Genomic DNA, 25041 nt, shown 5'->3' with positions numbered 1-25041 from the left:
GTTGACAGGTGATGGTGGTGATGATTGTAGTGTTGTCAGCTGGTGAAGGTGATTGTTGTGTTGTCAGGTGGTGAAGGTGATTGTTGTGTTGTCAGGTGGTGAAGGTGATTGTTGTGTTGTCAGGTGGTGAAGGTGATTGTTGTGTTGTCAGGTGGTGAAGGTGATTGTTGTGTTGTCAGGTGGTGAAGGTGATTGTTGTGTTGTCAGGTGGTGAAGGTGATTGTTGTGTTGTCAGGTGGTGAAGGTGATTGTTGTGTTGTCAGGTGGTGAAGGTGATTGTTGTGTTAGGTGGTGAAGGTGATTGTTGTGTTGTCAGGTGGTGAAGGTGATTGTTGTGTTGTCTGGTGGTGAAGGTGATTGTTGTGTTAGGTGGTGAAGGTGATTGTTGTGTTGTCAGGTGGTGAAGGTGATTGTTGTGTTAGGTGGTGAAGGTGATTGTTGTGTTGTCAGGTGGTGAAGGTGATTGTTGTGTTGTCAGGTGGTGAAGGTGATTGTTGTGTTGTCAGGTGGTGGAGGTGATTGTGTTGTCATGTGATGGTGTTATACTGTTGTCAGGTGACGGTGGTGATTGTGTTGTCAGGTGATGATGATTATAGTCTTGTCAGGTGGTGGTGGTGGTGATTGTGTTGCCAGGTGGTGGTGGTGATTGTGTTGCCAGGTGGTGGTGGTGATGATTACAGTGTTGTCAGGTGATAGTGGCGATGATTGTGTTGCCAAGTGGTGGAGGTGATGATTACAGTGTTGTCAGGTGGTGGAGGTGATTGCGTTGTCAGCTATAGGTCGTGGGGATTGCGTTGTCAGGTGATTGTGGTGGGGATTGCCTTGTCAGGTGATTGTGGTGGGGATTGCCTTGTCAGGTGATTGTGGTGGGGATTGCGTTGTGAGGTGATGGTGGGGATTGTGTTGTCAGGTGATTGTGGTGGGGATTGTGTTGTCAGGTGATTGTGGTGGGGATTGTGTTGTCAGGTGATGGTGGGGATTGTGTTGTCAGGTGATTGTGGTGGGGATTGTGTTGTCAGGTGATTGTGGTGGGGATTGTGTTGTCAGGTGATTGTGGTGGGGATTGTGTTGTCAGGTGATTGTGGTGGGGATTGTGTTGTCAGGTGATTGTGGTGGGGATTGTGTTGTCAGGTGATTGTGGTGGGGATTGTGTTGTCAGGTGATGGTGGGGATTGTGTTGTCAGGTGATTGTGGTGGGGATTGTGTTGTCAGGTGATGGTGGGGATTATAGTGTTGGTGAGGATTATAGTGTTATCAGGTGATGGTGGTGGTTATAGTGCTGTCAGGTGGTAGTGGTGATTGTGTTGTCAGGTGGTGATTGTGTTATCAGGTGGTGGTTTATAGTGTTGTCAGGTGATGGTGACGATTATAGTATTATCAGGTGATTGTGTTGTCAGGTGATGGTCGTGATTGTGTTGTCACTTGGTGATTGTGTTGTCAGGTGGTGGTTTATAGTGTTGTCAGATGATGGTGGTGATGATTGTAGTGTTTTAATATGATGGTGGTGTTGATTGTAGTGTTGTCAGGTGGTGGTGGTGATTGTAGTGTTGTCAGGTGGTGAAGGTGATTGTTGTGTTGTCAGGTGGTGGAGGTGATTGTGTTGTCATGTGATGATGTTATACTATTGTCAGGTGTCGGTGGTGATTGTGTTGTCAGGTGATGATGATTATAGTGTTGTCAGGTGGTGCTGGTGGTGATTGTGTTAACTGGTGGTGATTGTGTTAACTGGTGGTGATTGTGTTAACTGGTGGTGATTGTGTTAACTGGTGGTGATTGTGTTAACTGGTGGTGATTGTGTTAACTGGTGTTGATTGTGTTAACTGGTGTTGATTGTGTTAACTGGTGGTGATTGTGTTAACTGGTGGTGATTGTGTTAACTGGTGGTGATTGTGTTAACTGGTGGTGATTGTGTTAACTGGTGGTGATTGTGTTAACTGGTGGTGATTGTGTTAACTGGTGGTGATTGTGTTAACTGGTGGTGATTGTGTTGCCAGGTGGTGGTGGTGTTGCCAGGTTGTGATTGTGTTGCCAGGTGGTGGTGTCGCCAGGTAGTGATTGTGTTTCCAAGTGGTGGAGGTGATTGTGTTGCCAAGTGGTGGTGGTGATTGTGTTGCCAAGTGGTGGAGGTGATTGTGTTGCCAAGTGGTGGAGGTGATTGTGTTGCCAAGTGGTGGAGGTGATTGTGTTGCCAAGTGGTGGAGGTGATTGTGTTGCCAAGTGGTGGAGGTGATTGTGTTGCCAAGTGGTGGAGGTGATTGTGTTGCCAAGTGGTGGAGGTGATTGTGTTGCCAAGTGGTGGAGGTGATTGTGTTGCCAAGTGGTGGAGGTGATTGTGTTGCCAAGTGGTGGAGGTGATTGTGTTGCCAAGTGGTGGAGGTGATTGTGTTGCCAAGTGGTGGAGGTGATTGTGTTGCCAAGTGGTGGAGGTGATTGTGTTGCCAAGTGGTGGGGGTGATTGTGTTGCCAGGTGGTGGTGGTGTTGCCAGGTAGTGATTGTGTTGCCAGGTAGTGATTGTGTTGCCAGGTAGTGATTGTGTTGCCAGGTAGTGATTGTGTTGCCAGGTGGTGGTGGTGTTGCCAGGTAGTGATTGTGTTGCCAGGTGGTGGTGGTGTTGCCAGGTAGTGATTGTGTTGCCAAGTGGTGGAGGTGATTGTGTTGCCAGGTGGTGGAGGTGATTGTGTTGCCAAGTGGTGGTGGTGATTGTGTTGCCAAGTGGTGGTGGTGATTGTGTTGCCAAGTGGTGGTGGTGATTGTGTTGCCAAGTGGTGGAGGTGATTGTGTTGCCAAGTGGTGGAGGTGATTGTGTTGCCAAGTGGTGGAGGTGATTGTGTTGCCAAGTGGTGGAGGTGATTGTGTTGCCAAGTGGTGGAGGTGATTGTGTTGCCAAGTGGTGGAGGTGATTGTGTTGCCAAGTGGTGGAGGTGATTGTGTTGCCAAGTGGTGGAGGTGATTGTGTTGCCAAGTGGTGGAGGTGATTGTGTTGCCAAGTGGTGGAGGTGATTGTGTTGCCAAGTGGTGGAGGTGATTGTGTTGCCAAGTGGTGGAGGTGATTGTGTTGCCAAGTGGTGGAGGTGATTGTGTTGCCAAGTGGTGGTGGTGATTGTGTTGCCAAGTGGTGGTGGTGATTGTGTTGTCAAGTGGTGTTGGTGATTGTGTTGTCAAGTGGTGGAGGTGATTGTGTTGCCAGGTGGTGGTGGTGATTGTGTTGCCAAGTGGTGGTGGTGATTGTGTTGTCAAGTGGTGGAGGTGATTGTGTTGCCAGGTGGTAGAGGTGATTGTGTTGCCAGGTGGTGGAGGTGATTGTGTTGCCAAGTATTGGAGGTGATTGTGTTGCCAAGTGGTGGTGGTGATTGTGTTGCCAAGTGGTGGAGGTGATTGTGTTGTCAAGTGGTGGTGGTGATTGTGTTGCCAGGTGGTGGTGGTGATTGTGTTGCCAAGTAGTGGTGGTGATTGTGTTGCCAAGTGGTGGAGGTGATTGTGTTGCCAAGTGGTGGTGGTGATTGTGTTGCCACGTGGTGGTGGTGATGGTTACAGTGTTGTCAGGTGATGGTGGCGATGATTGTGGTGGAGGTAATTGTGTTGTCAGGTGGTGGAGGGGATTGCGTTGTCAGCTATAGGTCGTGGGGATTGCGTTGTCAGGTGATTGTGGTGGGGATTGCCTTGTCAGGTGATCGTGGTGGGGATTGTGTTGTCAGGTGATTGTGGTGGGGATTGTGTTGTCAGGTGATTGTGGTGGGGATTGTGTTGTCAGGTGGTGGAGGTGATTGCATTGTCAGCTATAGGTCGTGGGGATTGCGTTGTCAGGTGATTGTGGTGGGGATTGCCTTGTCATGTGATTGTGGTGGGGATTGCGTTGTCAGGTGATTGTGGTGGGGATTGTGTTGTCAGATGATTGTGGTGGGGATTGTGTTGTCAGGTGATTGTGGTGGGGATTGTGTTGTCAGGTGATTGTGGTGGGGATTGTGTTGTCAGGTGATTGTGGTGGGGATTATAGTGTTGTCAGGTGATTGTGGTGGGGATTGTGTTGTCAGGTGATTGTGGTGGGGATTATAGTGTTGTCAGGTGGTGATTGTTATCAGGTGGTGGTTTATAGTGTTGTCAGATGATGGTGGTGATGGTTGTAGTTGTGTCAGATGATGGTGGTGATGGTTGTAGTGTTGTCAGATGATGGTGGTGATGGTTGTAGTTGTGTCAGATGATGGTGGTGATGGTTGTAGTGGTGTCAGGTGGTGGAGGTGATTGTAGTGTTGTCAGGGGGTGGAGGTGATTGTGTTGTCATGTGATGGTGTTATACTATTGTCAGGTGACGGTGTCAATTGTGTTGTCAGGTGATGATGTTGTGTTGTCAGGTGATGATGTTGTTGTGTTGTCAGGTGATGATGGTGGTTGTGTGGTCAGGTGATAATGATTATAATGTTGTCAGGTGATAATGATTATAGTGTTTTCAGGTGATAATGATTATAGTGTTTTCAGGTGATGGTGGGGATTGTGTTGTCTGGTGTTTATTGTGTTGTCAGGTGATGGTGTGGATTGTGTTGTCAGGTGATTATTATGTTGTCAGGTGATTATTATGTTGTCAGGTGATTAATATGTTGTCAAGTGGTGGTGTTTGTGTTGTCAGGTGATGGTGATTGTTGTCAGGTGATGGTGGTGATTGTGTTGTTTGCTCTTTAATATTTGGCATATATTGATTGATGTTAATTGATTATGTTTTTGATGATCTTTTGATGACTACCTGCCCCTCCCCCCTCCTTTCTCGGTCTCAGGAGCTCATTACAGCGTGGTACATTGGTTTCCTGGTCCTGATCTTTGCCTCCTTCCTGGTTTACCTGGCAGAGAAGGATGTCAACACAGAGTTCAACACCTACGCAGACTCCCTCTGGTGGGGAACGGTCAGTACCACACACACACTCACTCACACAGGAAAGATTGCATTGCATTGGATAGCAGTCGTCTTCTGGGCTCCTGACCAATTCTGCTATTGTTGGAAAAGGACCCATACGCATTTCACAGTTAGCCTACACCTGTTGTTTACGAAGCATGTGACAAATAACATTTGATTTGACACACACACCCACTGACTTGGGTATGAATTTCCCTTTCTCCAGATCTAGGATGAGACTGACCAATAGAATGTCTCTCTAGTACCATGCTGTTTTACTAGTTTTGCTCTGTATAGTATTTACCACTGGAAGACTTATTCTGTGTGTGTGTGTGTGTGTGTGTGTGTGTGTGTTTCTACTTCCAGATTACTCTCACCACCATCGGCTATGGTGACAAAACACCCCGCACCTGGTTGGGCCGACTCCTAGCTGCCGGCTTCGCGCTCCTGGGTGTGTCCTTCTTCGCCCTTCCTGCTGTGAGTCTCTCTCATTGGTGTACATCACTGTCAGTTCCCCTCCCAGCCAATCGGCGCTCATTCCTTTGGCCCTCCCTCTGATCCGCTCCTTCTGAACCCTCTCTCAGGGTATCCTGGGGTCAGGCTTTGCTCTGAAGGTGCAGGAGCAGCACAGACAGAAGCACTTTGAGAAGAGGAGGACTCCTGCTGCCAACCTTATACAGGTGACCACAGATAGCTCAGGTGTCATCCACTCAATCAACAGACTAGGTCATAAGGGGTGACAGGTAGCATAGTGGTTGGACGTTGGACCAGTAACCGGAAGGTTGCGTGATCGAATCCCCGAGCTGACAAGGTAAATATTTGTCTTTCGGCCCCTGAACAAGGCAGTTAACCCACTGTTCCTAGGCTGTCATTGTAAATAAGAGTTTGTTCTTAACTGACTTGCCTTGTTAAATGAAGGTTAAATAAAATAATAAAACTGAACCCACTAACAAATTGCTGTATGATTGGATCATTTTTCTTTAGTGGCTTAACATGTTCCTGCATGTTCCTGTGTGTGTGTGTGTTCCAGGCTGCTTGGCGTCTGTACTCTACTGATGCTCAGCACTCCTACCTGACAGCCACTTGGTACTTCTATGACAGCATGCTTCCATCCTTCAGGTAGGTACTCCCTTCTTCTCCTCTCCAATATTGCCGTTGTTATGTGTTGGTGCTGGTCGACCCATGAATTTAACCATCCCCACTGTCCATGAAATTAAAAGAACAAAATGTTTGTACAGGTAGATTTGACTTAGGTGTGACTTGGAGTAGCAAGCGTGTCTCACCTATCCTAAAATAATGTGGTTTTGAAAGCCAGCTGACACTGCTAACCGGTTGAACATTGAGAGAGCATTGTAGGGAGGTGAGGAGAGGCTGTACAGATGAATTAAAGGATCTAGGAAGAGAACCTAAATGTAACTTGCACCTACATATAATTAACATGACACACACATGAACATACACACATGAACGTACACAAATATACAAAAATGAACAATATCCCAGCAATTGAGTTGCTTTTACCAGTGGTGACCATGGGCATTCTATCTTCCTGGTCTAAAACAGTGGGGTGCACTTTCATTCATTTTCATTCTCCCTTTTTAAGTTATTACAGGTTTCTTCAGGCCTCAAATGTGACTACCACCATTGTTTATCTTTATTATTTCTCAAGATTGTATTCTCTTATTTTAAGTATTTACATATTAATTTGACTCATTTAGTTTGTTTAAAAAGAGGGGGACTTTTATGACTTACATATACTTTTTTTTGCCTCTCAGCTCTGTGTCCAGTGACAAGCAAAGCGTGTTGATGGTGCCATCAATATTTGTCATGCTTAATTTTGATAAATTACATATGAATTATCCCCACCTTTTTTATGTTTTGACCCTTAATTTGACATCCTTTTTATGTTTTTTTTGTTTTTTTGTTTTGTTTCTTGCTTTCTTTGTTTTTTTTGTGCACATGGGGTCAGAGAACTGACACTACTGTTCAGTCACCTTCAGCGACGGCGTAGCGCCAAGAATGTCCTTCACAACTCCCACAACACCCTGCTGTCCGGGCTACGGCCCTACAGCTCCCCCTACCTGTCAGGGGACAGGTACGCACCACCACACACACACACACACACATACACACAGATAAACGACAGACCAATATATAGATGCACACTGACATATACACACGCAAGAAAAGATCACCGTGACACATGCACTAATTTGTATCAAACAATCTCTCACCAGAGGATGCCGCAGGTTTTACTCTTTATAGCAGCGAGCTGGTTTAGAAAGAAATGCTGGCTGTTCCCTGGTCTGTGGTTCCTGTGTGGATGTACTGTTGTGTATCTAACCACCTGTCACAAATACTGATTCTAAACCTGTGTGTAATTAACAGCACTGCTTGCTCCATCTCTGTCTGCCTCTCATTCACTTTCCTCGTCTGATTCATCTTCATGTCAACTCCATCACCCTCATCCATTCATCCCCTCTTTCTCTCCTTTTTGTCCCGCTCTCTCTCTCCTGTCATCCGCTTCTTTTCCATGTCATCCCTCCATCAACCCTGTTCTCAGGAAGGCAGAAGTCCCTAGCAGGTTTGTTCTTCTGAACATATGTGTCTCTGCATTCTCTCTCTGACAAATCCAGCTAGGAAGTGGTCCTCCATGGTAATGGGACACAACCCAGCATGACAGATACATACAATAACATGCCATGTTTTCCATGATATATGTTTGGTCTTGTAGCCCCTCAGTATGAACCAGATGTATGCTGTATTTGCCATACAGTTGATTGAATAGTACTGCATGTACTGAAAGACATTAATAACACATTGATGGCAGTGTGTCTCCCAAATCAAGAAGACAATGGTTAGGTGTGGAGCTAATTATTTTTGACTTTCTGGAACGGGGGCTGCAGTCTTATTATGGATATACTCCGGTGAACTGCTTCCTCTGCAGACTCTCCTGCTGCCTACAGTACACCCCCAACTCAACACCTCCCTCCTCCATGGGTGTGTCAAAATACATTGGCAAACCTTCAAAGTGAAAGGAGACTAGGAAAGGAAGCCATTTAAGACTGTTGAGTTGCAGTACTGGGCTACCCCTCCACTTCACCCTCTCCTTTTCACCTCCCTCAGCCCCTCACCTTTTAGGATCTCACTGCTTGCGTACCCTGCCTCTGGTCTCCTTTTTCCTCCTCCTCTTTCTCTCCTATCTTCCAATTCTCCTTTTCTCCTCTCTCCTCTCCCCTTCTAGCCCCCACCCCCTCTTCTTCTTCTCCCCTCTTCCTCTTCCCTTCCTCCTCTACTCTTCCTCTCCTCCTATTCTCTTCACCCTCCTTCTGCCTTGTGTGTTTCCTCAGTCAACTCGTTTCTAAAAAGCGTTCTCTTTTGGATTCACGCTGGCCGTAAGCAGCAGAGGTATCCACGGTGACAAGCCTGTGCACCCCCCCCCCATCCTTCCTTACTCACACATTCACACTACCCCCTTCCCACTCTGCCTGAGGGTCCCACAGCCTTCTGGTCCAGTGCAGTGGGTGTGTCTCTGTACATTTTCTCCTTCGAATAAGGAGTTGGTCCCCTTGAAATAGCCCACTTTCAATAAGGAGTTTGTCCACTTGAAATATCCCACTTTCAATAAGGATTTGGTCCCCTCGAAATATCCCACTTTCAATAAGGATTTGGTCCCCTTGAAATATCCCACTTTCAATAAGGATTTGGTCCCCTCGAAATATCCCACTTTCAATAAGGATTTGGTCCCCTTGAAATATCCCACTTTCAATAAGGATTTGGTCCCCTCGAAATATCCCACTTTCAATAAGGATTTGGTCCCCTTGAAATATCCCACTTTCAATAAGGATTTGGTCCCCTCGAAATATCCCACTTTCAATAAGGATTTGGTCCCCTCGAAATATCCCACTTTCAATAAGGAGTTGGTTTTAGTCTCTTCATTTAGCATAGTGTGAAGACACTTGTCATTGAGGATGGTCATCAGGCGGAAAATGGTTGTAAATTGCACATTTGATAGTCACATTTTGGAATTGATCTTTGAGAATGGGAAACACTGCTCTGGTGTTGAAATCTTTGCCTGGGCCTTTACTGTGTGAGAAGAATGACAGGGTGTTCTGTTCAAAGGATAACTCTGTTGTAAACCACTTTCTTTCAGTGAACTGGATGACACAATAAACCATGCATTCTTTATTAGAAAACAAAGGAATTTGTTTCATGGTTTATGTGGATCTAATGTCAGCATTGGCCTCCTCACACACTTACAGATTTTACAGCATATTTCATAATTTTTACAGAAGGTTCTGACAAATAAAACATATTTTTTGAATGAAAAGGTCAAATAATTAGCAAGTCACACATGCTGTTTTCTTAATAGTGTTGCATGACCGTTACTTGTTAATTGCACACATTGTTCATGCATGCATTCTTTGATCACTTCTGCTCTGTAGTGAATTATGGAGAAAGGGTTCAAATGATCCTGCATGCAATGCAACCATATGCTTGTTGCATGCAGAAACATTTCCCCTCCCCTGATCGTTTTTCCCCTTTTGTCTGCTAAAATGTTTCTCTTCAAATCCTTTGCTCAGTATGCCGTGCATGTCTTTGGAGGGTTCATCTGTGTTTTTAACCCTAGCACATCCATTTTTAATGTCATTTCCAATGGAATGCAAAGGGCTAACAGTAATTCAACATCTTACTCTGTCCACCCTTCCCTTCTAAGTCATCCTGAGCATTTCAGCTCCGGCATATGAAATGCCGTTTCCCCTAATGCTTTTCCAGCTACTTAAATATTACATTTAAATGGCAGGCCAGCGCACAAACAAGGGTTATATCAGCGTAAACAACATGTCTCTAATCGTTCTCTGGTGCGTGACGTTTGAAATGCTTTGTGACTTTGTAACATGTAAGTGGTCACCGAGTGTACGTCACAATTTGCTCTCTATTCCCTATATATACCTATACCCCCCCAGTCAGCCAGTCAGTCAATAAATCCGGCAGTAAATCAGCCAGTCAGTCAGTCATGCATGCCTGTGTGACATCTCCGTCTGAATGTCTGTCTCTGTTCTCTCTGTGCTTTGTTGGTCATTGAGTATGTTGTGTGTGACTGTTTTTAATGGGAGTCAGTAGCTACACACTATGTAGTGTACTGCTGTCTGTACCTGCTAACTACCTGGGACTGCTTCTCTGCAGATTGGCTAAACTCAGTGTCTAAAACAACTGGATCGTCCACTGGACACTATGAACCTATAGTCAATGAGGAAAATCACACAACAGAACTCTAAGGTTGTCCTAAGTGACAGATAAACATGTAGACACAAGTTAATTTCCTTCGTTGTTTCAGCAGCAGCAAAATGGGATTCCGGGACAGGATGCGGCTGAACAACTCCCGTTTGTCCCAGGCGAGCCGGAACAAGGCGTCCCCACTGCCTCCCGGGACAAGTGTCCGCCAGTTGCCCAGCACGGACAATGTCCCAGAAGCCACCAGTCCCGGAAAGGTGCAGAAGAGCTGGAGCTTCAACGATCGCACGCGGTTCCGCACCTCCCTACGACTCAAACCCAGACCTCCTGCAGACGGTGGGAACTGGGACTTGACTCACTCACATGAACACACACTCTCTACATTTACATACACTTAAACAGTACATACTCACATACTGTCTCTCTCATGTATGTTATTGTACTCACTCACTCCCTCCCTCTCACCCTTAACTATATGCTGTCCTGTCTCCAGTGGAAGGAGTGGGGGAGGACAGTGTTGAAGACAAACCATATTGTGATGTTGCCATGGAGGAGGTGATCCCAGCAGTGAAGACCTTGATACGGGCTGTTAGGTGAGTCCTACAACCCCTCTCACAGCACCCCTACCTGTACCCACAGGGTACCTACTGGTCCACATCATGATGGAACCAGGTCACCTGCCTCCTCTGGTCCTATTGTCACAATAGGCCCGAATATTATATTTGGGCCTACAGTACTTCATGTTATGGTGGATGGAGTAAGATGAATGGTTGGCTTTTCCAGTGGACTCTGGCCGTATGCAGTTTCAGCTGACGGTAGGGAAATGTCCTCTTTAGTGTGGTAACTGATCCTTCCTGCCGCAGGCCAGCTGCTTGGCTCTGACCTTGTCTCAGTCAGTCAGTCAGGGCCTGGAGGGCAGCTGACAGAGCCGTGATCATGGAGAGTCTATTGCAGAGCTCCATGTTAATGATACACTGTGTGTTTTAGCGATCACTCCCTGGCCCCCAAAAATAGACAAACATGACATCACTATACTAGTCTCTATTGTACAGTCATTTTGTCTCGTCTTACTTTGATGGAAATTATCATAAGAATTTGTTGACCAAAGTCTTCATATAACATTGTTTTAAAGGTAAGATTGTGCATGCTGTGGTGTAGTCGTGTACATAGACCACCTTTCTATGCCCACAAGGGAACTTCCAATATTAGGAAAAACTAGCTACGATATAAGGAATGGAGAAAGAATGGTGTGAAGGAACGAGAAAAATGCCTAGCTGGCAAACCTATGCACTAATTAACAGCTCCATGTGTTCAGGGGGGGGGGGGGGGGGGGAACACGACCCCGTGAGGTTTCTCTGTGCTTAACCATGTAAATATCCTGGAGGAATACCTTCATCGCTCTATACACACAGACGCACGCACATGCAAAACTTATTCCACTGAGGGAGGCAGAAAAACACTACAATTGCCAGCAAACAACTGTCAGTGAGGCAGGTATGTTGGTCTGTGGGTAGTTGGTGTGAGTGGATTGTAATTGAACCACTACTGGCAGATCCCAAGGGTCAGCCATACAGACACACAGCATCTTTCATGTTGCATCAGACTGTGTGTGTGTGTTTCCATGTGTACACTGTGTACAGTATTCTATAAGTATGAGGGGTTATGTGAGTGCATGTGTTTATATGAAAGGGTTAGTGGATTGGGTCTGGATTCATTTGAGTGTAGGCCCTATTAGCTACCATACTGAAACGTGAATATTCTGTGTCCACACTACATCACTGTAGAAACACTGGAATCTTATGTAAGACTCCACACGTAAGATTGATGTCTTTTAAGAAACTGGTTAGATATTAGCATCGACTGTATTGCTGAGGCTTCACTATAGGAAGGCTAATGTAGTTAATCAGCCTGCCTACTTGCCTGTGTAAATGTGTGGTGTTTGGGATATGCAGGGATGGTGAGAGAGGAGGAGGAGAGAGATCTGCATACTTGTTAAAGTACTCTACTCAAACTAATCAAGTTGTGCTAAAGCCACTAGTAGTCAACTTCTGTATTTCTGCACAGTTGTGAACATTTTATATTTTTGAAACTGTTTTATCCAGAGTTTGTAAAGTCAACCATTTGCCTATTGTTTGATCCTCCGTGTTGAGGTTTTTAAAGAAGTGATAGTTCCATTCCTCTGCTTTTAAAGTTAGAAGCTGTTGATTGAGCTCATGTAAGCAGGAGTTTCTCTTTTGGTGTTAACGACAGCAGGTAGCCTAGTGGTTTGAGCATTGGCCCAGTAACTGAAATGTCGCTGGTTTGAACACCCGAAGAAGACTCTTGAGCCAACAAGGTAAAAAATCTGTCTATGTGCCCTTGAGCAAGGCACTTAAACCTCATTTGCTCCAATGGCGCTGTACTTACTATGGCTGACACTATAAAACAACACAATTCACTGCACCTATCCTCCATCACAACCCACTTCACTGCTGTTGCCATGAGTCATTCACATAAAACCAAACCAAAAATGACCGAATGCTGTTGGGGAATAATCAGAATTGGTTGGTAACATAGGTAAGATGTTTTATATTCATCATATGTTTGTAAGTTACTTCTCATTCAGAATGTTATTTTGTATAATACTGTGGCGGGGTTGCAGTATCTGTTCTATGTCAAGACTAAGTTGCTTGGGCCGGAGAGAGGGGAGAGGTCAAGCGTGTATCTCTTGGCTCCACAATGTCTGTGTGCCAGTCAGTGTGTCTCTGTGATCTTGTCAAGATAGGATGTATTCGATATATGGCTGTTGATATGGAGGATTGGTTTATGGTTCTGAGTTTGAGAAAAGAGCATAGTTTAGGAGACAAAGCTGAACGATAAATTATGCCTATGCTGTCTGGCTATGTGTGTCTTTGCTATTAAAGGATCTCAGTTGCAATGTGTGAGGGACTCTCAGAGAATTAATTGATAGACACTGAATTGATCTGAGAGTCACAGGGTTGTGATAGAGCTCATATAATTAAATATGGACTTTGTGATCACTAACTCTGACTTGTGTGTGGTTTGCTCTCATGATTTGGTAAATAGAGGAAATTTCCACGACAATGCTGACTTGAATATGTTTGGTCCAGATCTCAATAACTTTGTAGTACTGATTCCCTACCAGAGCCTCTGAGTCTGTAGCTAATGATTTAGTGCACCCAGCTATGCCCCTATACCAGGTAGCTGCAGTGGGAATACTTCAGGCAGCCAATGTATTAATACGGTCATACCACTCGATGAAGAGAGAGACTCAGCGCTTTGAAGAACCCCTTAGAGGATGGAAATAAAATGATATTTTTCTTTTTCTTGTTCATTCCTTTCTACTTTTCCTTACTCTTTATTTTACCCACACCCGAGACCCACCCGAACAGAAACAAATATGCATCTACCTGCAAAATAAAAAAAATACATCTTGCAAAAATATTTTTGAAAAACTCCGTAGTCATCAAGAGCCCACTGTGAGGAAGAGGAAGGAGGAAGGGTGCGCTGACGGCTTCTGTGGTACCAGCTGTCAACCACCACCCCTCTTTTCCTACTTTCTCTCTCTCCTGCAGAGCAGAAGAAAGAAGAGGGAAAGGGGGATAAAGAGGAAAAGTGTGTGTTTGCCATCAACACACTAGCGTTGCAGCACAGCGTTGCAGCACAGCGTTGCAGCACATAGCACTAAACTGCCATTGCACATGCCAGTTGTTCAGTTGCCAACAATGGTTAACACGTTTCCACATTACATTGTGTTCCATATCCCTGCTGTGATTGTGTGTGTCTGTTTCACCAAACCACCACCACTACAAATGTAATGTGTGTGTCCTCCCCCTGACAGAACACACGGATATTAAAGAGGTCTTAGCCCATCTGTGTGTGAGAGATAGTGTTTCCTCATAAAACAGCCCCCCTCCCCACCCGCCTCGCCCTCCCTCCCCTCTCTGCCCACTCCGACTCATGGAGCAATCCATCACGGCTTTGTTTGACAGGTTAAGTGCATATGTTTGGCTACGCTAACATTTGGTTTTTCCTGCATTCTGCCGAGCCAGCACCTTAGTGTTCGGGTGTCTGACTACTCTTCTATAGTGTGACAAGCAGCCAGAACTCTGCCCAGTATATGTTCAACACTCTACAGTCCCAACACACTCTTTACTTCTCTCTAGGAAAGGCTACCGATTGGTGGAGGGTGGATGTGAATATAATTAGCTTTTTACACTGGGAGTCAGAGCATCAGTCTCTGTAACTGTGGGGTCACTACACACACACACACACACAGCTGTCTCGCTGAGAGGAGGTAGACGAGACACACACAGGGGTCCACCTCGTGTGTGTGTGAGAGAGATGCTGACTAAGCAGAGGGACAGGGTGTGCAGAAAACTGAGTGTGTCCCTCTCTCCTTACACAGTGCACCGGAATAAGGGTGTCTATTAAAGATATGCACAGTGCCTCTGACTGAGCTTGAGAGGATCTGCAGAGAAGAATGGGAGAAACTCCCCAAATACAAATATTCCAAGCTTTTAGCGTCATGCCCAAGAAGACTTGATGCTGTTAACCGCTGCCAAAGGTCTGAATACTTACGTAAATGTAATATTTCGGTCTTGTATTTTTTTAAATAAATGAGCAAACATTTCTAAAAAATAGTTTTTGCTTCGTCATTGAGGTATTGTCTGTAGATTGATAAGAAAAATATATATTTGATCAATTTTAGGATAAGGCTGTAACGTAACAAAATGTGAAGAAAGTGAAGGGGTCTGAATACTTTCCGAAGGCCCTGTATACAGTCAGTGTTCTATACATGGCTCTACATATGTCATTGGTAATACAGAACCAATGCCATTGTCAAAGTCCACAACAAAGGGGAATCCCTGCAGTCCTCCAGTGGTTTTCTTTTAATGAGGCCATTTGTGAATAATATTGACACGGTCACTTTGGCTGCAAATCCCACTTAATCACACCTACGTAGTGGCATTGATGACGTGCATGACTTGTTTCATGGTTTAACACTTTTGCAGTATTCACTGCTTTTATTCTGCAGTGTGAGGCACCCACAGGCAACACATTCTAGTAGATCTCTACTTGTGTGTGTAGGATTCTGAAGTTCCTGGTGGCCAAGCGGAAGTTTAAGGAGACTCTGCGTCCATACGACGTGAAGGACGTCATAGAGCAGTACTCTGCTGGACACCTGGACATGCTGGGGAGGATCAAGAGTCTACAATCCAGGTACACACACACACACACACACACACACACACACACACACACACACACACACACAACCTACAACAGTTGGAGACACAGTGGATTCGTTCCACACACACTCTATCATCAGTAGTAACCATAACACCACTAAATGAACCATTTTGATAATGATTGTTGTGTGTTGTCCTGGTCCTCCCCAGAGTGGATCAGATAGTGGGTCGTGGATCGTCCTACCAGCCAGATAATAAGAAGGTGAGGAGTGAGAAGGGAGAGAAGACCCCTCCAGAACTAGACCTTATGGACGAGCTCAGTATGATGGGACGTGTCATCAAGGTGGAGAAACAGGTACAGAGCTCCAGTACAGTAGGTTGATCATCATGTTAACGCACGGCCACGGCCACCACTTTGAGACAGGAAAAACCCTGATCATCAATGCGTGGCTCCCCTGATTAGGCTAATATTCCATGTACACTGAGCAAAAATACAAACGCAACATTTAAAGTGCTGGTCCCATGTTTCATGAGCTGAAATAAAAAATTCCAGAAATGTTCCATACGCACAAAAAGTTATTTCACTCAAATTCTTTTGCCACACATTTGTTTACATCCCTGTTCATGAGCATTCCAAATCAAATCAAAGTTTAATTGTCACGTGCGCTGAATACAACAGGTGTAGGTAGACCTTACAGTGAAATGCTTACTTACAGGTTCTAACCAATAGTGCAAAAAAATTAGGTGAACAATAGGTAGTTAAAGAAATAAAACAACAGTAAAAAGACAGGTGGGGAGGGGCGACACAATGCAAATAGTCCTACCTGTTCAGGAGTCTTATGGCTTGGGGGTAAAAACTGTTGAGAAGCCTTTTTGTCCTAGACTTGGCACTCCGGTACCGCTTGCCATGCGGTAGTAGAGAGAACAGTCTATGACTGGGGTGGATGGGTCTTTGACACTTTTTAGGGCCTTCCTCTGACACCGCCTGGTGTAGAGGTCCTGGATGGCAGGCAGCTTAGCCCCAGTGATGTACTGGGCCGTACGTACTACCCTCTGAAGTGCCTTGCGGTCAGAGGCCGAGTAATTGCCATACCAGGCAGTGATGCAACCATGCTCTCCATGTTGCAGCTGTAGAACCTTTTGAGGATCTCAGGACCCATGCCAAATCTTTTTAGTTTCCTGAGGGGGAATAGGCTTTATCGTGCCCTCTTCAAAACTGTCTTGGTGTGTTTGGACCATTCTAGTTTGTTGTTGATGTGGACACCAAGGAACTTGAAACTCTCAATCTGCTCCACTACAGCCCTGTCGATGAGAATGGGGGCATGCTCGGTCCTCCTTTTCCTGTAGTCCACAATAATCTCTTTAGTCTTGGTTACGTTGAGGAATAGGTTGTTATTCTGGCACCACCCGGCCAGGGCAGGTTGGAGTGCAATAGAGATTGCATCTTCTGTGGATCTGTTTGGGCGGTATGCAAATTGGAGTGGGTCTAGGGTTTCTGGGATAAGGGTGTTGATGTGAGCCATTACCAACCTTTCAAAGCACTTCATGGCTACGGACGTGAGTGCTACGGGTCTATAGTCATTTAGGCAGGTTACCTTTGTGTTATTGGGCACAGGGTCTATGGTGGTCTGCTTGAAACATGTTGGTATTACAGACGCAATCAGGGACATGTTAAAAATGACAGTGAAGACACCTGCCAGTTGGTCAGCACATGCCCGGAGCACACATCCTGGTAATCCGTCTGGCCCTGCAGCCTTGTATGTTGACCTGTTTAAAGGTCTTACTCACGTTGGCTACGGAGAGCGTGATCACACAGTCGTCCGGAACAGCTGATGCTCTCATGCATGCCTCAGTGTTGCTTGCCTCAAAGCGAGCATAGAAGTGATTTAGCTTGTCTGGTAGGCTCGTGTCACTGGGCAGCTCGCGGCTGTGCTTCCCTTTGTAGTCTGTAATAGTTTGCCAGCCCTGCCACATAAGACATGCATCGGAGCCGGTGTAGTATGATTCAATCTTAGCCCTGTAGTGACACTTTGCCTGTTTGATGGTTCGTCGCAGGGCATAGCAGGATTTCTTGTAAGCTTCCGGGTTAGAGTCCCGCACCTTGAAAGAGGCAGCTCTACCCTTTAGCTCAGTGTGAATGTTGCCTGTAGAACTGATTTACATGGCTTCTGGTTGGGGTATGTCACTGTGGGGATGACGTCCTCCATGCACTTATTGATAAAGCCAGTAACTGATGTGGTGTACTCCTCAATGCCATCGGAAGAATCCCGGAACATGTTCCAGTCTGTGATAGCAAAACAGTCCTGTAGTTTAGCATCTGCTTCATCTGACCACTTTTTTTATAGACCGAGTCACTGGTGCTTCCTGTTTTTATTTTTGCTTGTAAGCAGGAATCAGGAGGATAGAGCTGTGGTCGGATTTACCAAATGGAGGGCGAGGGAAAGCATTGTATGTGTCTCTGTGTGTGGAGTCAAGGTGATCTAGAATTGTTTTCCCTCTGGCTGCACATTTAACATGTTGATGTTAATTTGGTAGAACTGATTTATGTTTCCCTGATTAAAGTGTCCGGCCACTACGAGAGCCGCCTCTTGGTGAATGGTTTCCTGTTTGCTTATTTCCTGACTGAGTGCTGTCTTAGTGCCAGCATATGTCTGTGGTGGTAAATAAACAGCCACGAAAAGTATAGCTGAAAGCTCTCTAGGCAAGTAGTGTGGCCTGCAATTTATCACTATACTCTACTTCAGGCGAGCAAAATCTAGAGATTTCCTTAGATTTCGTGCACCAGCTGTTTACAAATATGCACAGACCCCCCCCCCCCCCCCCCCCCTTTGTCTTACCGGAGTGTGCTGTTCTATCTTGCCAGTGCAGCGTGTATCCCGCTAGCTGAATATCCATCTCATCATTCAGCCACGATTCCGTGAAACATAGGATATTACAGTTTTTGATGTCCCGTTGGTAGGATATTCGTGATTGTACCTCGTCTAGTTCATTGTCCAATGATTGCACGTTGGCGAGTAGTATTGACGGTAACGGCAGCTTGCTCATTCGCTTTTTTCGGGTCCTGACCAGGCATCCAGCTCTTTGTACCTGCGTCGGTTCCTCTCGCAAATAACGGGGGTGTCGGCCCTGCCGGATGTTTATAGAAGGTCTTGTGCGTATTGTATGTTGAAGAAAAAATCTTTGTCTAATCCGAGATGAGTGATCACTGTCCTGATATCCAGAAGTTGCAGAATCATTTTGTACAAAATAAGTGTTATTTGATCCTTTGTCAAGATATTCAATCCACCTGAAAGGTGTGGCATAGCAAGAAGCTGATTAAACAGCATGATCATTACACAGGTGTACTGGGGACAATAAAAGGCCACTCTAAAATGTCCAGTTTTGTCACACAACACAATGCCACAGATGTCTCAAGTTTTGAGAGCATGCAATTAGCATGTTGACTGCAGGAATGTCCACCAGAGCTGTTGCTAGAGATATGTATGTTCATTTCTCGACCATAAGCCGCCTCCAACGTCGTTTTAAAGAATTTATGAGGACGTCCAACCGGCCTCACAACTGCAGATCACGCAGCCCAGGACCTACACATCCGGCTTTTCCACTTATAGGATCATCAGGGGAGGGGGGGTGCTGAGGAGTATTTCTGTTTGTAATAAAGCCCTTTTGTGGGGAAAAACGCATTCTGATTGGCTTGGCCTGGCTTTTAAGTGGGTGCCGTCCCAGGCCCACCCATGGCTACGCCCCTGTCCAGTCATGTGAAATCCATAGATCAGGATCTAATTTATTTATTTAATTGACCGATTTCCTTATATGAACTGTAACTCAGTAAAATCTTTGAAATTGTTGCATGTTGCGTTTATATTTTTGTTCAGTATAATATAGGGGTGAGTGCATGATTTCTCAATTTATGCTTGTATTTGTCTAATGATAATTATTGGGTTAGTAGTACTACTAACTGCCATTTAGCTTTGTAATTTATAATGAAATACCGAGTAAAAAAATACTATAATAATCATTGCTCATTAATAATGTCATAAATAGATTTTAGTGCACAAAATAATTAGTGTGTGTTAATCTCTGTACAGGTGCAGTCGATAGAGAACAAGCTGGACCTCCTTCTTAACTTCTACACACAGTGTCTGAAGAAAGGCTCCTCCAACTTCACCTTGTCCTCCCTGTTAGAACCAGACCTGACGTCGGACTACCACAGCCCCACAGACCATCGTGACCTTTTCCCTTCCGCCAACACACTCAACATCTCCCACTCAGAGTCCAGCAACATAAAGTGACTGGTATTGTACTCACTGACTGAGGCTGGGGCTGAGTCTGGGAATGAACTGGGTCCACCGCTAGACCCTCACCACAATGGCCCTGAGATGTCATGTCACAATACTGGACTGTAGCAGCACCCCTGGAACAACCCACTATGCCCATAGCTCTTCCCACTAATCACCAAACTAATTTGATTCCTAACTTTGGAGGTCTGACTCCTTTAGGAATTCACAGTCCACACCTTAGGACCCACACTTTTTACCATTGACTGATCCTCATCTTTAATAATTTCTCCCTCCACATACACTACATGGCCAAAAGTATGTGGTCAACCCTTCAAATTAGTGGATTCGGCTATTTCAGCCACACCCATTGCTGACAGGTGTATAAAATCGAGCACAAAGCCATGCAATCTCCATATACAAACATTGGCAGTAGAATGACCTGTACTGAAGAGCTCAGTGACATTCAACGTGGCACCATCATAGGATGCCACCAAGTCAGTTCGTCATATTTCTGCCATGCTAGAGCTGCCCTGGTCAACTGTAAGTGCTGTTATTGTGAAGTGGAAACGTCTAGGAGCAACAACAGCTCAGCCCCAAGGTGGTAGGCCACACAAGCTCACAGAACAGGACTGCCAAGTGCTAAAGCGTGTAGCATGTAAAAATCGTCTGTCCTCGGTTGCAACACTCACTACCAAGTTCCAAACTGCCTCTGGAAGCATTACCAGCACAAGGACTGTTCGTCGGGAGCTTAATGAAATGGGTTTCCGTGGCCGAGAAGCTGCATACAAGCCTAAGATCACAATGCGAGATGCCAAGCGTCGGCTGGAGTAGTGTAAAGCTCGCCACCATTGAAGCAGTGGAAATGCGTTCTCTGGAGTGATGAATCACACTGTGCATTCTGGCGATGACAGGAGATCGCTACCTGCCCGAATGCATAATGACCTGGGGCTGTTTTTCATGGTTCAGGTTAGGCCCCTTAGTTCCAGTGAAGGGGCATCTTAACGCTACAGCATACAATAACATTCTAGAGGATTCTGTGCTTTCAACTTTGTGGCAACAATTTGCCAAAAAAAGGCCCTTTCCTGTTTCAGCATGACAATGCCCCCGTGCACAAAGCGAGGTCCATACAGAAATGGTTTGTCGAGATCGGTGTGGAAGAACTTGACTGGCCTGCACAGAGCCCTGACTTCAACCCCATCAAACACCTTTTGGGATGAATTGGAACGCCGACTGCGAGCCAAGCCTAATCGCCCAACATCAGTGCCCGACCTCACTAATGCTCTTGTGGCTGAATGAACGCAAGTCCCTGCAGCAATGTTCCATCATATAGTGGAAATCCTTCCCAGAAGGGTAGATAGAGGCTGTAATAGCAGCAAAGGGGGGACCAACCCCATATTAATGCCCATGATTTTGGAATGAGATGTTTGACGAGAGGGTGAACACATACCTTTGGCTATGTGGTGTATTTTAAATCATCTGCTCCGTTTTAGAGCCCCCACTAGTGGAGTCTTCATCATACTATCCTTTCTCTGTTTACAAACCAACACCCATCAACCCTAACTACTCCTCACATGAAGCCCTTCACTCACACCCTCCCTCCACACCTTCCTCCCTTAATCCTCTCCCTTCATCTGGCCATAGCCCTATCCAACCCTAACCCAGCCTCAAGTGAACCAGTGGAGTCCCTACTGAATATGCATACACTGGCCACCAGAGGGTACCATCTGAGCAGAGTCCTGGCCCAAAGAAGAGAGAGAACAACACTACTACTTGACCACCTAACACTACCAACTGACCAGTTTCACTCACCAACCACATCATATATACTGTATCTATCTATGCCTTTTCCTAAATATCAACCCAAGTTTGGGTTTTGTACATTTTTTACACGGTTTGGTGTTCTGTTATCTGCTCAGTTTTTTTCCTCTACTGGTTTCCTAATTTGTGATCAATAGATTTCCAGATGAACCAATGAACTGCTGCAGCTCTCCAACAGTCAGAATAGCTTTGATTTGTTTGATTAGTTCTCTAATCTGTTGCTATAGGAGACGGACTGTCTCTAAGCTTCTGATGAATGTACTGTGTGCGCCCTGTTCTGTCCCCTCCTCTCATCCTCACCACACCTTCCACAGCTCAACTCAACTCTCTTTCTGAGGCACTGCAAAGACGTCATGTCCCCATCTACTCCACTGTGGGGATACCCAGACTGGAAAAAAGGCCCAAAAATGGACGACTCGTCATGAATAGAAAGATGAAAACCACAGCCATTTCACCAAAACATCAGCTCTCTGTCCTTGCCCTCCAGTCCAGGTTGTTTCATGATACTCGTTCTACAGTTCTACAGTATGCTGTCCTGAAAAGAGAGGGACTAGGTTACAACAAGAGAAGAACTTAGGCCTCGTGTGTGACACTTGTTCCATCCCTCTTTGAAGTACATCCATGCCACTCCGATAGTCTCCCGACTCATGATTCTCTATACAAAAAGCAGTCTTTGCAAAAAAAGAAAAGAAAGAGAAAGTGACTCCTTGAAACAGCCAATATGGTATTGCATAATAGTGAGAGAAAGACTGGAAGGAGGCAGGCTCTGTTTTCCAAATCAGTTTTGGAATGGGGACTCTCTCTCTCTAGCATTGTTTCATGGCATTCGGAAGATATTTTACACGTCTTCACAAAGGGTCAGGTTAAAGGGGTTATTGTATGTTTTCTACCTGTTGATCTCTTTAAAAACCTCTGTCTTGCCGCCCACCCCTCAGACATGCGTGTTCCTCAGACCAGACCAAAGGGTAAGAAAACACTGACCCCAAGTCAGACTATAGAGGGTGATGTCCCTTCTCTCTGTATCAGTACTCCTTCATTCTCACCCGTCTTTGTCACGTAGTATCTCACTCCTGTGTTTTATGTCAGCTGGTTTAGGCCAGCCAATCAGCTCATGTCTATGATGAGATGTTTTCCAAACCAACCAACTATCACACATTCTTTGGCTGCTTTCCAACATCAACACTAGCATACTACTTAAAGTGCATGCACCAACCATAATAGCTTCAAAGCAGTGTGCTAGTGTGGATGTTGGACCAGAGCCTTACTTTCTCTCATTGTCGATAGAGAAATCTTGTCTCGTTGATTCGCCCAACACACGCACCTTCTCATGATGCACGTCGAGTGAACAGACTGAGTACTGTTGGTGTGATGCAGCCAGTCGTGTGAATGGTACAGTCAGGTGGTGGCTGATGAGATAATGCCTGGGAGGCATTCATCCATGTCAGAAGCATGATCTCTGGTACTGTAGCCTCTCCTATCTATGCATGTCTCTTAGCCAATAGCTTTATAAATACTTCTTTACTGCATCTAACCGTGGCAGGATTCAATACAGACGTCCTCCTTGCTTTATCGAAAAGAGAGAGTCCACTTTAGCCGTATGGTGTATGGTTGTTTATGGTTCGCTGACAGACCCTAAACAATGGTTTGCTCATAGAGGTAATGTTATGTAAAGATTTTCTAATGGACAGAACTGGAGAACACTCACCCCAAAGTTATATTCTTGTACCCACTGTAGTGGACACTGGCACCTGAAGAGACTCCTGTAATTACTGTAATCAGAGTACTTGTAAGTCGTCCTTTCTGTTTGTTCATACACTCCACCGCGTCTCCTCTGACAGCTAAAATTACATGGACCATTTCTATGATTGTATTTTTGTGGGGGTTTTTATTGTTTAAAGTGAATGTTAGTTTTGAGTCCGTTATGAATGTGTCCCATTTTGTTTTTTTGATATTGTTTCCTATAAAGTTGAATAAATGTAGCATTTTTGTCTCGTCAAATTGACGATGCATGACTGTTCTCAGACACTCCCATACTTCACACACACAGTCCCAGAGCTCAACGATTGATTTAACTGTTAGTCATAATTGCATCCGGCCTAACAATGGAGGACACTTTCTTTTTCTCAGAATCACAGTTCTGTTTTCAGCCAGTACAAGCAAGTCTCTGGCACCACGAGAGGCTTTTTCTCAGAATCACAGTTCTGTTTTCAGCCAGTACAAGCAAGTCTCTGGCACCACGAGAGGCTTTTTCTCAGAATCACAGTTCTCTGTTTTCAGCCAGTACAAGCAAGTCTCTGGCACCACGAGAGGCTTTTTCTCAGAATCACAGTTCTGTTTTCAGCCAGTACAAGCAAGTCTCTGGCACCACGAGAGGCTTTTTCTCAGAATCACAGTTCTCTGTTTTCAGCCAGTACAAGCAAGTCTCTGGCACCACGAGAGGCTTTTTCTCAGAATCACAGTTCTCTGTTTTCAGCCAGTACAAGCAAGTCTCTGGCACCACGAGAGGCTTTTCTCAGAATCACAGTTCTGTTTTCAGCCAGTACAAGCAAGTCTCTGGCACCACGAGAGGCTTTTTCTCAGAATCACAGTTCTGTTTTCAGCCAGTACAAGCAAGTCTCTGGCAGCATGAGAGGCTTGGACAAATGAATTAGGTTCAATCAAGCCAACAGTTAGTTGATTCAGGTGCTTAATGTACCATTCAAAGCGTCTGGAGATTCTGAAGCATTTTACGCTTGGGACATCTGCTGTTTTTGTTGCTGCTTTTGTCAAATCGACGACAAGTGACTGTTCTGAGTTAGACAATGGCAAGACCACATTCAGTAGGGCCTAGAGATTCAGTTTGGCATCATTTCATTACGTATGTATTGTTGGATGGTAAATAGCTTTTTGTTATTGTCCTTAAATAGAAGCCATGCCAAATTATGTCAAATCAGTTAATTGTTCATTCAGTGGTAGACAGTACACACTTATCCATATTAGACTGATGTGTCGCTTTACATGCTATAGTCTTTTTAGAGTTAAATATCTTGATCTGGGCCTCCCGAGTGGCGCAGCGGTCTAAGAGACTGCATCACAGTACTAGAGGCGTTACTACAGACCCGGGTTCATTCCCGTGCTGTGACACGTCCCGTAGGACGGCGCACAATTGGCCCAGTGTCGTCCGGGTGAGGGGAGAGTTTGGCTGGTGGGGCTTTACTTGGCTCATCGCGCTCTAGAGACTCCTTGTGGTGGGCCGGGTGCCTGCGGGCTGACCCCAGTCGCCAGTTGAACAGTTTCCTCTAACACATTCGTGTGGCTGGTTTCAGAGTTAAGATGGTGGGTGTTAAGGAGCGCGGTTAGGCGGATCATGTTTCGGAGGACACATGATTCCACCTTCGCCTCTCCCGAGCCCGTTGGGGAGTTGCAGTGATGAGACACGATCTACTTTCAGTGGTGTTGAGTGGCTACAGCACAGTACAGAACGATATGCCTTACATAACACAATATAACTTTGATAAGGAAATCACAGAAAATGTATATTTTCATTGTAATCTCAGTCCCTTACTATGCAACGACATACACTGAGTCAACAGCTTGAACAAGCCCTTAAATGTTTTTCCACAAGACTGATTACAGAAACAACTGATTGGAATGAAC

At 45.4% G+C, this 25041-nt stretch overlaps 1 protein-coding gene across 2 annotated transcripts in view; it reads left to right on the top strand.

Moving 5' to 3' along the window:
- LOC110487991 (potassium voltage-gated channel subfamily KQT member 4) overlaps positions 1-19994 on the top strand; it is a 104676-nt gene extending 84682 nt beyond the window's left edge. The window contains exons 5-14 of one of the 2 annotated variants that reach the window (XM_036971525.1): positions 4768-4893; positions 5250-5360; positions 5468-5563; positions 5914-6002; positions 6853-6978; positions 10225-10454; positions 10612-10711; positions 15210-15341; positions 15521-15665; positions 19396-19994. In XM_036971525.1, coding sequence (XP_036827420.1) covers positions 4768-4893; positions 5250-5360; positions 5468-5563; positions 5914-6002; positions 6853-6978; positions 10225-10454; positions 10612-10711; positions 15210-15341; positions 15521-15665; positions 19396-19599 — 1359 coding nt within the window. In that variant the 3' untranslated portion in view covers positions 19600-19994. The remainder of the gene's footprint in view (positions 1-4767; positions 4894-5249; positions 5361-5467; positions 5564-5913; positions 6003-6852; positions 6979-10224; positions 10455-10611; positions 10712-15209; positions 15342-15520; positions 15666-19395) is intronic. The other variant, XM_021559927.2, reaches the window with a different exon arrangement.
- The last annotated feature ends 5047 nt before the right edge of the window (positions 19995-25041 follow it).

This window comes from Oncorhynchus mykiss, chromosome 32 (genome assembly GCF_013265735.2).
Source record: "Oncorhynchus mykiss isolate Arlee chromosome 32, USDA_OmykA_1.1, whole genome shotgun sequence".
Taxonomy (NCBI): domain Eukaryota; kingdom Metazoa; phylum Chordata; class Actinopteri; order Salmoniformes; family Salmonidae; genus Oncorhynchus; species Oncorhynchus mykiss.
The sequence above is the reverse complement of the archived record's forward strand: the minus strand, read 5'-3'. Positions and strand labels throughout refer to the sequence as shown.